The sequence below is a fragment of the Sinocyclocheilus anshuiensis genome, unplaced genomic scaffold, assembly GCF_001515605.1.
Source record: "Sinocyclocheilus anshuiensis isolate Anshui unplaced genomic scaffold, SAMN03320099.WGS_v1.1 scaffold248, whole genome shotgun sequence".
Lineage (NCBI taxonomy): Eukaryota > Metazoa > Chordata > Actinopteri > Cypriniformes > Cyprinidae > Sinocyclocheilus > Sinocyclocheilus anshuiensis.
In genome coordinates, this window is record NW_015555734.1 from 226,809 (window position 1) to 239,480 (window position 12,672).

Genomic DNA, 12,672 nt, shown 5'->3' on the forward strand with positions numbered 1-12,672 from the left:
ACACACACACAGAGACAGCAGCTGACTTCCTGCATGCCGAGCATTTCACTCTCTAACTGGAGGAGAAATTAAACGTTAACGTTTCATAATACCCTTACAAAAGTTACCACGGTAACTATAGTTTCCTCGCCAAAATGCCATAGTTATTGTTGCTACCGTAGATCTGTAATAGATTTAATATGACATATGCTTCAAACTTTGCTTTTTGCTAATCAAAAAATTATACATAGAGAAACACTTTAGAGAATTTTTATTTAAATGGTCCACCAAAGATGAAGGCTCCAGATAACTTGGGCTTCTAGAAAAAGCTGTTTTATACTACATGCCACTTGTGGTTGCTGCCATGATTGGATCACATGACTAACCTTATGCAACTGACAGAGACAGCAATAATAATTTAGTTTATTTTATACACAAAAATGATTGAAATTGAATCCAAAAATGTCTATTATATGCATGCGTGAAGTGTGAGCAAAGTGAACAAGTACAGCTGGTATTAAGCAACTGCTAAACAAAAACTTACTGTGCACTTTTTTTGTGGAGGATTTTTAAATTACGTGGTTTTATGTGAGTAACTCTCGAACTCATAACATAACTCTCATAACTGTTTTATGGTGGAAAGTAACTATGGTTACCATGGCAATATATTTTTGTAAGGTTAGACATGACAAGCGCATTACAATGCCCTGCAGATCTGGGGCACTTTGATATACAGGTGCATCTCAATAAATTAGAATGTCGTGAAAAAGTTCATTTATTTCAGTAATTCAACTCAAATTGTGATTCTAATTTATTGAGATGCACCTGTAAAAAGATTAAAATGTGTGTGATTTAAGCTATCATAACCGAGTGGCTTTCAGATTTCTAGATGTTCAATGATTGAATGAAACTTTTTGTACGTTTTGCCAATGAGAAGCTTAAAGAGATTGTTTATTCAAAAATGAAAATTCGTCCATCATTTGCATTTACTTCCTCATGCCATTCCAAAACTGCATGACATTCTTTCTCCTGTGGAAAATAAAAGAAGATATTTTGAGAAATGTTGCAGTGTTTGTTTTTTTTTTGGTCTATCAATAGAAGTCAATGGTAACTAAAACTCTTTGCTTACCAACATTCTTCAGAATGTTTTATTTCGCAGAAGAAAGAACGTCAAACAGGTTTGAAATTAGGTTTGGAATTAGGATGAGGAAATTATAATGACATAATTGTACTTTTTGCATGCACTATCCCTTTAATGTTATATGGTACCCCTCTTTAAAATATAGTTCACACTTAACGCTCAATATAAGCCAACTCGAGACCAAAAGAGGTTAGCCGTGAAACTATGCCAAACGAGTTGTGTTTTACCCATGAGGTTGCCTGTCTGTGATGAAATTCAAGTCAGTATTTGTAAATGGCCCAATTTATTTTTTCTGCTCTTAAGATACTACATTCGCAATGTCGGTGTAAAAATGAATACAGCTGACACCTCAGGTGTCCACGTTGACAGATGGCATTTGTGGGGGCATAACTTTTGCCCTGCTGAATCCTGCCCCTCGACAGAACCTGCTCGCAGTAGGTCGACAGTAGTTGGCGAAGGGAGCCGGAAGCCCCTATAGTGTTCCTGGAGGAAGTCTGTTTCGTTCCTCACAAGCTCCTGTGGAGAATGAGTCGGTGTGTTGAGACAATTAGCCGGCCCGTCCGCTTCTAATCCAAGACCTGTTTTCAGTTTTCTCTCTGGAAGGTTGACGAGGATTCGCGTAGATGTGCTGGTTTTAGATCAGCTCTTAGAAGCGGCTATGCTCTTGCAGGTCTTCTAAAGGGCACACATGTGAAGTGGGACATGTTTAGCATCTGCTTCTGTCAGGTCTCTCATGTGGTTAAACACGTGATTTTGTTTTGTAAGTGCTGTTTGGTTATGGTGCGGAAACAGTTTGCTTCTAATAAGCACTTCAGGCCTTTTCCTGCAGGTTTTTACTACACATGGTTAGGGCTGCACGATAAATCGAAATGGAATCGAGATCGCGATTCGACAGAAGCTGCTATTGTCATGCGTATCTTTCAGTGAAGCACGGTTCTGTGATCAGCAGTAAATCTCCATCCAAAGGCCAGAGGGCGCTCTCGCGCTGAAACTCCAAATACGCCTCGCAGAAGAAACCCAGAAAATGCCTATCGCTGCAACTGAATAAACAGAAGATTCAATTGCTTTCATAGATTCAACGTGACTAATAAACACACGACTATGGCAATATAGTTCTTATTATTATAATTTTAATTCGTGGTTGTAAAGGTTATACATTTATCACAACTTCAAGGTGGATTTATTTTCTTTGGCTTGTGTTTGCTATATGATGTAGCTAGCTCCTATCTGATGAAGTACAGTGGACACATTCTTTGCTTTATTCTTGTTTCCAGGAAGCGCACCATGTCGGCTATCTGTGGACCCACAGGCTGAAGAGGTCTGATCGTTCTGGAGAGCAGGGAAGCGAGAGATGGGGAACACGGCCACCAAGTTCCGCAAGGCACTGATCAGTGGAGATGAGGTTCTGGCCTATCAGCTGTACGAGGGCAACCCTCAGTTCAAAGAGTCTCTAGACCCCAACACCTCATATGGGGAACCGTACCAACACAACACCCCGCTCCATTATGCTGCCAGACATGCCATGACACGCATACTCAGGTAAGACACGGTTTATCCCGTAATATTTAGTATTTTGGCATTCTGCTTAGTTTTTACTTAAGCTATTATTTACTTAAGTTGCTTTCTGATTTCCAGATGTTTAATGATTGACTTTATGGTTTAGTTTCTTATTTTCATGTAAATTTTCATTAAAAAATGAAAATTCTGTCATTATGTGCTCACCCGCATATTGTTCCAAAACTTTATTTCTTCTTTGGAACATAAAAGAAGATATTTTGAGAAATTTTCACAGGTTTTTTTTTGTATTTCATATTTTTTTATTTATCTGTAGCTGTGATTAATGTGCTAATAGAACTGTTTTGTTGTCATATCTATTAATTTATTAAAGTACATTAAAAATGCCATTTACATACAATGGCTATTGTAAATAACAAATCTTCTATTATGAGCTTATTTTCAATTTCTAAATTATAATTAATTTTGATGTTTTTTGGGGGCATAGACTAAAAACCATATTAGGTAGTTTGGCATAGGCTTTTAATATAATTTCTTATAAAAATATTCTAACAAAACTGCTTATTAAAATGTTAATGTACATTTAGGAAATGTTAAAAACATTTGTCCGTCAAATCGTGGGGTCCAACCAACATGAAAAAATGCAAAAGAAAACATTAAACAAGAAATTATACCATAAAGATGGCCTGAAGACCATTATGACTCTGTCAGTGTCAATAAGTGTTTTAAAATATCTTCTAAACCTTTTCATGACAAGTCTGTTAGTTAAATGTGATGTTATTTTGAAGAATTTGGTTTTAAACTAAATTGTTCCATTTCCTTATTGCAGACACTCTTTATGTCATTGACCCGCAAAACATTTGAATCTGACACACTCATAGGTCTATCTGTCAGGCTCCAAGCAATATTTGATAAAAGATTTCCTTGGTTCTTAAATGCTTTCAAACTGTTAGAAGTACTCAAATCATCACATTCTGCTGTTTTTCTTGCCCAGTGTGAAACTCTTTGGCCTAGAAAGTGTGGAATTTTAGAGGCCAATCTTTGAAAGTTATTTTAAGGCAAAACAGCTGTTTCAACTGCAAATGTGATGAAGATTCTGGGTCTGAATCAGCAGGCCAGTGTTGCTCAAAATGATAGCTGTTGGAAAGAGACTCGTGTTAGTTTCCTTTTGGAAAGTTATATGTTCTATATGGGGGTGGTGTGGTGTAAAAATAATAATTGGCATATTGTTATTGTCAGAATTTTATTATCGATACATCCCTAAAATCTGGCTTCTTAAAGCAAAACCAATTGAGAACCAATTTTTTTTACCATTTCCTAATGTTTATTGAAAGTGCTTTTTACCTTTTATTTGTCCATGCCATCTTTTCTCAGGTCCTTCCTCTTCAGCAAGGATGGGAACCCCAACAAACGTAACATGCACAATGAGACCACACTGCATGTGTTGTGCATGGGGCCAAATATCTTGCTATCTGAAGGGGCGCTGCAGCCGCGACTAGCCCGTCCCTATGAAGATGAATGCAGACGGGCTGAGTGCCTCCAGATGATCCTAAAATGGACCGGCGCCAAACTGGACCGTGGTGAATATGAGGGTGCTGATGTCAGTGCCACCGATAACAAGAAAAACACACCACTACACTACGCCGCTGCCTCGGGGATGAAGACATGTGTGGAGGTACATATAAGACTATTATAAAACACACTTGAAGCCTTGTATCTGTCAAAATGTGCACAGACACTGTGTTTGTGTCCAGAATTCACTGATTCACTATTTCCATATAGTGAACACTAGATAGAGAATAGGGAACTGTTTTTGGACACAGCACCTGACTACACCAAAAGACATTTGGAGACATTTAATTGTTCATGTTCTAATATTGTCATATTGCACACCCGTACCTCCAGTCATTTGATTACCTTTTTGACCACCTGGCTCGTAGGCACAAGGTGCTTTGAGTTTGAGACCCCTGATGTGGAACATTTGGAAATCTTGAATTGAAATGATTGTTTTGACAGTAGAAATGATTAAACCGTCTATATATGCAGAAGCCTAAGAAATCCATTCAAAGAAAATGTATTCTGAAAAGTGTTTATTGGGTAACACTTTATAGTAAGATTCAATAAGGTTAACATTAGTTCATACAGTATACATAAATGCATCGAACAACATGTTTAAAATTTTTTTTTATTTTATAGTTAATGTTAAATAATAAATATACTATTGTTCATTGTTAGTTCATGTTCATAACAGATGGACTAATGTTAGCTAATTTATAAATCAAGTTAAAATGTATTGGGATATATACAAATAAATAAATAAATAAAATAACAATTTAGATTAATAAATGCTCTAAAGTTTTTATTAATTGTTTCATACTGATTGTTGCATTAACTGATGTTAACATATAGAACATTATTTTACACTGTTAAAGAATTGGATTCTCATGATAAATGTGATCAAAGTCTCAAAAAAAAAAAAAAATGAGTTGGATGTATGATGGAGTATTTCTGTGCCAAAGGCACTCCTTCAGGGTTCATATAAGTTTTGGAAAGTTTTTTTCAAGTATGGCCCTGTATGACGTCATAAAGGGTGGAATTCCTTGTATGGGCACTTCTCCTGGAAGAGCGTGCGCACATCAACCAGAGCAAGAGCAGCCCATCAATGTGCTTCATTCGGGTCGTTGGGATCTGATTCTGGATCGAATATATATATCGGGATCAGATTTTTAGCCATAGATAATTTAAGTCAATAAAGTTTTTGTTCCTGTTTTATTTATGTTGATGTCACAGCTCGCAGACAATCGCTATGCAAAAGCTGCGCATTCTCGTCACTCTTTAGCTCCGCCCACAGCACGCCTTCAGGAGCTCAACTGTTTTTGGAGAGAAGCGGTACAGCTGTATCTGTCTTTTATAAATCTGATAAAACTAAAGACTCTTCGGAGATATGAAGGATGCAGTACTACTCTATAGGTACTCAAGGTTAACATGAGGTTGCAGAAATTTTGTGTGTTATATCCGCTTTCAAATATAACTGATTAATGTTTTGGGTCGTTGGGATCTGATTCTGGATCAAATATATATATCGGGATCAGATTTTTAGCCATAGATAATTTAAGTCAATAAAGTTTTTGTTCTTGTTTTATTTATGTTGATGTCACAGCTCGCAGACAATCGCTATGCAAAAGCTGCGCATTCTCGTCACTCTTTAGCTCCGCCCACAGCACGCCTTCAGGAGCTCAACTGTTTTTGGAGAGAAGCGGTACAGCTGTATCTGTCTTTTATAAATCTGATAAAACTAAAGACTCTTCGGAGATATGAAGGATGCAGTACTACTCTATAGGTACTCAAGGTTAACATGAGGTTGCAGAAATTTTGTGTGTTATATCCGCTTTCAAATATAACTGATTAATGTTTTGAAACTTCCTGGAACGGATCTTCAATACTTTACCTAATCTCAAACACACACAAAAATTTGACTGGGCAATTTTTCTCCCACATCTGCATTTCACAAAAATTTGGCAAATTGATATTTATGTATAATGGAGTATGTTCCGAAAGATACTGTATGTAGTAGGGCTGCACGATTAATCGCATGCGATATTTAACTCGCATCTTATCAGTAAAGCCGGTTCTGTAATCAGCGGTAAATCTAGTCATAGTTCAGTGAAACCTTATCGCAAAAGATTAAAGGTAGGGTAGAACATTTTGACTGGACAAACATTTTAGGGTCCTATGCCTTCCACAGACTATATAAATACGTATAAATAAATTTAGACTACTTAACTTAGTGATTGCTATCGGGATGTGAAGAGACTTTCAACCAGCCTAACAAAAAATGTTTTTGAACCAAATCACTTACCCTGTCTTTAAGGTTTCCTCATGTCATTACCTCTTTCATTTAGTGATCTTTCCACTGTATATTAACAGTATTACTCTCTTTTTGTAGTTTCTGGTGAAGCGTGGTGCAGACCTGTTTGCGGAGAATGAGATCAAGGAGACCCCATGTGACTGTGCAGAAAGGCAGCACCATAAGGAGCTTGCGCTCAGTCTGGAGTCTCAGATGGTCTTCTCCACTGACCCCCATGCAGAGGATATCGAGGCAGAGTATGCAGCCTTAGACCGCAGGGAGGTGAGCTCTCCAAATAAACTCTGGAATTTCTTGTGACCTTAACATTGGCCTCAAGCCTTGGTGTCCAGATGGGACAGATTTTAAAGGGATAGTTCACCCAAAAATGAAAATTATGTCATTAATAACTAACCCTCATGTCGTTCCAAACCCGTAAGACCTCCGTTCATTTTCGGAACACGAATTAAGATATTTTTGATGAATTCTGTAGAATATTTTTTGTGTGCAAAAAAAAACAAAACAACTTTATTCAACAATTCGTCATTTTGGTAGCGCCATTTTGGAGAGTATCCACTGAACGCAAACAGCGTATGTTGTTCTGTGTCAACAGCACCACACGGATACGTTGTTTTACGTTCAAATCAAAGCACAAACAACGTAGAAATTATATCCGTGTGCCGCAGCTAAGACAGAATAGCATACGCTGTTTGCGTTCAGTGGATACTCCAAAATGGCGCTAGGGTGACGCGGAGGAGACGAATTGTTGAATAAAGTTTTTTTTTTTTTTTTTTTTCATTAAAACAGTCCATGTGACATCAGTGCTTCAACCATTTTATGAAGCTACAAGAATACTTTTTGTGTGCAAAGAAAACAAAAATAGAACGAAGATGAACGAAGGTCTTACAGGTTTGGAAGGACATGAGGGCGAGTAATTAATGACAATTTTAATTTTTTGGATGAACTAACCCTTTAACCTGTATTTTGTAGACCAATAAAAATATAAAAGTTTGATGCAGATGACTGATTGCTGATTTAGTTATGGTTCGATGATTAACACGTAACTGTCTATGTTTCAGTTTTATGAAGGTTTGCGAGTGCAGGACCTCAGGAGACTGAAGGACATGTTGATAGTGGAGACGGCAGATATGTTGCAAGCTCCTCTCTTCACCGCAGAGGCTCTTCTTCGGGCTCATGGTATGATTGTGTCAAACACTCAAAGGTATATTCACTGCTGTTGGCTGGCCCAAATTGAATTATGGAAAAATGTGTTGAGAGTTGAGAGTACTACACTCTCACTGGTAGCTGAAAATTGGGTATGGTTGGTTTGCTTGTTCTGGTTTTGTTTGGTTTATTCTGCTTTGTTGTTCTATTTTTTATTTTTTTTGACAGCCAGTGATGATCATGCATTTGTATTTTATTGAAAAGAGCAGCTTTGACATTTTGGTAACACTTTAGAATAGGGAACACACTAGTTTCTTATTACGCATATTACTAGCATATTGGCTGTTTATTAGTACTTAAAAAGCTCATATGCCTTATTCTGCAAGACCATATTCTAGATCCCTTAACCCTACCCCATACCTAAACAACTACCTTACTTACTATCAATTATCAGCAAATTAGGAGTTTGTTGATGGAAAACTTAGTTAATACTGAATATGCGTTCCCTTATCTGAAGTATTACAACATTTTTATATTAACTCCTTTTTCGGAGTCTCACACATGACATGTGGGGGAAAAAAAACCTCAATATATTGTGGTCACGATTTAACGAAAATTAAAATGAGGGACCAAACTAGTATATTGTGCCACGATTTAACTAAAATGACAGAATGAAGTAATTAAACATGACCACAGATTCATTTGTGGGAAAAAAACATTTTAATTTTCAACTTTTTTCAATTTTCTTTTTTCTACACAAGAAAAGAAAAAGTAATTTGATGGACAAGCGACTTGAGCATAGGTAAATGATGACAGAGATTTCAGTTTAAAGCAAATTATCTTTGGAAGGTGCAAATTGATTGGACTGACCAACTTTCACTGTGTTTAAGACACTTTTTTTTCTTTTTACCTAATATATTCAAGCATATTTTTCTTGTTTCATTCCAGATCCACTTTACTCAAAAACCTGATAAGGCATGTAATTTGGTTTGAACGGATACATTGCTTCGGACTATTATGGATATTATGCTTCCGACTATTATTTAGCAAACGAACATGCAAGGGACAGGAAATTTGTAGAACTTTGTTTGGAAATTCTGTGTAAATCTGTGGGCATATATTCTGTGTAGGCCTACTTACGAGGTTCAATCTGATGCAGTCCTTCCAGGTCCTAACTCATGAAGAATATAGCTTCGTGTGCATTTAAAACAGCCATAGGAAACATGTATGGTATTGCCCCTGGAGAAGTTAACTAACCTATAAGTTATTTTGCTGTACAGCAAATCTGAAAGGCGTCCATGCTCACAAAGCAGACCTAAATATTTCCTTCCCCTTAATTTTACAAGAGCACTCATGTTTAGAGCTGCTAAACTCTCTGGCACCAGACTCATAATTGGATCAGTGCTTTCTTTAATAATCTCCAATTATGTGAGCAGGCTGTCTAGCAGGCCTTGTTCCAGATGACTAGAGCCCATGGGAGAAAAGGGCAGAGCTCTGATTCATGTGCGCTGCTATTATTGCCACAGCCTCTCTGGAGACCGCCAGCTGAGGCTCAAATATGCAGTTTCACCTTCTTTTAATCTTAAACCCAAATTCACACTCTTGACTCCTAAGACTATGATGGTATACACAGTAGAGTACAGATGATTGAGCTAGCGGGTGTAATGCATTTTGAGGATTTTCAGTTGGGAAAATCTTGCCTCTTTCTTTGGAAGCAAGTTTTATTTGGTTGTACAGTATGTATTTGTTGATGTGTTTTGCCTTGGACTGTGGAATGTGTTATCTTGCCTTCAACGTCTGGAATCTGTCTCCAGGATTTCCTATGGGAAGTGGCATTTCTTATTTTTTCTTACCCCAGCACACTGCATTGATGTTGACTGATAAGTTCATTCGAAGGTATCAAAGTATATGTCCTTTTTATATGTCACCACCATCCCATGCCATAGCCTTGAACTAGAGGATGAGGAACTTTTGTTCTGTTTGCATAAAATTGGAGCCCGTTTTTTTTTTAGGAAGTGAATGTCTTGAAATGCGTTTTAATGGTTACTCATTATTGCTAATAGCATACTTCAGTTCCTTTTTTTCCTCCCATGTGGGAGTATACCAGCCATGACTGGCAGGTTTAATATGAAGACAGGCAAGTGCTCTCATATCCTATGTGGAACTAACCTACGGAACATCTGGGTAGGTCTTTCCACCCAGAAGAACAGCCTTTTTGAAACACTTGAATCAGCTGTGAATTCCACTGAAAAAATGCATTTGATAGGTGAAAGAATGTGTATTTTTAGTATCAGTGTGACTCCTCATGTACTGTTGTTGTTGTTTTTTTGGCCATGCATACTGACCCAAGTTTCCCTTTAAAATTTAGACTGGGACAGGGAGAAACTCCTGGAAGCTTGGATGTCTAATGCTGAAAACTGCTGTCAGCGCTCAGGTGTTCAGATGCCAACTCCTCCACCCAGAGGCTACAACACCTGGGACACCCTGCCTTCACCCCGTACGCCTCGCACCACACGCTCATCTATCACCTCCCCGGATGAGATCAGCCTGACCCCTGCTGATGATGATCACTCCTTGGTGAGGGATCAGATTTGTTCCTCTATTAGTGATTGGTAGCTCATTGTACGGCCTCTTCTGTGGAGGTGATGTACAATAGTTAGTTTTAATGTAATGAATTTTAATGCATAGGTAGATAAATTTTGGTGGTGTAGCCATGGGGTTAGATCTGGGTTACTGAAATGTTGTAGGTTCAAATCCCATAAATGGGATAAGAATACCAAACATGAATGTTTCTGTTCAAAATCTTGTTACACGGTGCATATCTATGAATCTATATTCACACCAAGGTTGAACTTTCACCTGCAGATAAACCTAAATATTTTTTTGCATATGAAAATGTTGCTCTATGAACATTCTTTCTCCATATTTTTCATTTGCATTTGCAAAAAATTTTTTCTCTTAAATAAAAACAAGGGCTGTTACAAATGAAAATTAAAAAGAAAGGAGCGGATATTAGAAAACACTCAAAACCAAAAATATTTTTAAAAGAATTGGGTTCAACAGTTTGTTTGGTCTGTACTCTTAGTAAAATATATTTGCATGTATAATAAACCTGAAAAAAGTACATCTCTAAAACGTGTTCTTTACTTACTTTAGTTTAGTACTTTACTTTAGTTACTACTTTACTTCACAGATTCTCTGTCCTCAAAATAAATCCAAACGCACTGGAAAATACAAACGCCATAGTCAAAAAGGCAACAATTCTACAATACAATTTTTTTAACCCATTTTTGGCTGCTAAGTTCCAGTGATTAAATTCTACCTAAAAAAAAAATAAATTATTGCTGAAATGTGAAATTAGAGTTTTGACCTTGCTTTTTCTGCATCCTGTGCTTCTGATAGCCGAATGACAGACGTTGGTTTATTGCGTTTCATTTAGCATGCAAGTGCTTTTGGAGTGTAATCTAAAATGACAAATTAGTTAAAGGGGTCATGAACTTTTTATTATTTTGTACTGTTCTCTGAGGTCCACTTATAACGTTATCAACATTTTTACATCAAAAAACATCATAATTTAGAAGTAATAAGCTATTTTCTGTCCTGTTTTGACCCCCTCATCAGAACGCTCTGTAGTGCAATTTGTCATGAGATTAAACGGCCAAATGTCATTTTATCAAATGTTTATTATTCTGATCAATTTTATACTGCTTCGTGTATAGAATGTAGTTTATATCTAGGTGTATAGCATTTAACATGATATTTTCTCACTAATGTTGTTTTGTTCTCCACTGTAAGTGCGGAATTTGTATGTGTGCGGCCTCCATGTTTGAGGAGCCTGTTGATATTCCATGTGGTCACGAGTTCTGCAGAGGATGCTGGGAAAGGTGAGGGCTTTTTCTTCAGAGGCTTTTAATTCAGTCACATTACATTATTTGTGATGGTATTATGGTATTTATGAATTACATTAATTCAGTCATGTGTACTTGCCCTTGGCAGTTTCCTGAATATGAAGATTCAGGAGGGGGAGGCCCATAACATCTTCTGCCCAGCCTATGACTGCTTCCAGCTGGTTCCTGTTGAGGTCATTGAGAGCATTGTGTCCAGAGAGATGGACAAACGTTATCTGCAGTTTGACATCAAGGTATAATTACATGATCAGATGCACATTAGTCTTAAATATGTGCATAGATACTGTTGTAATAGTTTTATTTAGTGATATGGAGAGTTAAACACGAAGATAGATTAAGCAATACAGCAGTCATATAGCATTAGGCTCCAGTTTTGATTTAAACCCTGTGATTCTGCCTTCATAGAGCTGCTGGTTTTCCAGTCAAAGAAATCAGTCCTCTCAGTGGAGTTTATGTGTTTGGTGTTATTGTGAAGTCAGTCCAGAACGGTGGAACACTGAAATGGGAGCTGAGAGTGTTGAAGTAACTGTAACGATGCAGCTCTCATTTGAGAATGTCTGAGAATGACACTTCTCACGCTGTGGAGTCCCAAGACTTTCATTATGTTGCCATGGTGATGTTGAATCTTCCACAGGGGCGTCTGAGCTCTGTTGTAGCCATTTTCAGGGTCAGAGGGTACTAACAGACTTCTGGAGCTGTTGGTAAAAATTAACTCAGATCCCGGCATCATAACAAGACTCAGCAGATCAGATGAACCGGAAAGGACAAAATATTTTTAGTTTAGTTTTGTTTAATCAGCAAAGGTTTATGGCAAAATCTCAAAACTTTACGTGACAGAAATCATTTTATTTAAAGGGGTAATATGATGTGATTTCAAGTTTTCCTTTCTCTTTGCAGTGTTACAAGCTGTTCGTGAATAGATAAGATCCTTAAAGTTGCAAAGACTAAAGTCTCAAACCCAAAGAGATATTCTTTATAAAAGTTAAGACTGGTCCACGCCCTCCTAAAACGCCTCGTTTAAACACGCTCCCACATGTCTGTCACAGTGTGGGAAGATTTTCATAACACCGCCCAAATGTTCACGCAAAGAAAGAAGGCGTAACTTTTATTCTTGCTGTAGT

The 12,672-nt window shown here is 37.4% G+C and overlaps 1 protein-coding gene across 1 annotated transcript in view; it reads left to right on the forward strand.

Annotated features, from left to right (window-relative positions):
* LOC107673016 (ankyrin repeat and IBR domain-containing protein 1-like) overlaps window positions 1-12,672 on the forward strand; it is a 27,608-nt gene that overhangs the window by 983 nt on the left and 13,953 nt on the right. The window contains exons 2-8 of the mRNA XM_016466432.1: window positions 2,395-2,659; window positions 4,010-4,310; window positions 6,582-6,764; window positions 7,559-7,676; window positions 10,012-10,220; window positions 11,439-11,527; window positions 11,640-11,784. Of these exons, the coding sequence (XP_016321918.1) occupies window positions 2,472-2,659; window positions 4,010-4,310; window positions 6,582-6,764; window positions 7,559-7,676; window positions 10,012-10,220; window positions 11,439-11,527; window positions 11,640-11,784 (1,233 nt within the window). The 5' untranslated portion in view covers window positions 2,395-2,471. The remainder of the gene's footprint in view (window positions 1-2,394; window positions 2,660-4,009; window positions 4,311-6,581; window positions 6,765-7,558; window positions 7,677-10,011; window positions 10,221-11,438; window positions 11,528-11,639; window positions 11,785-12,672) is intronic.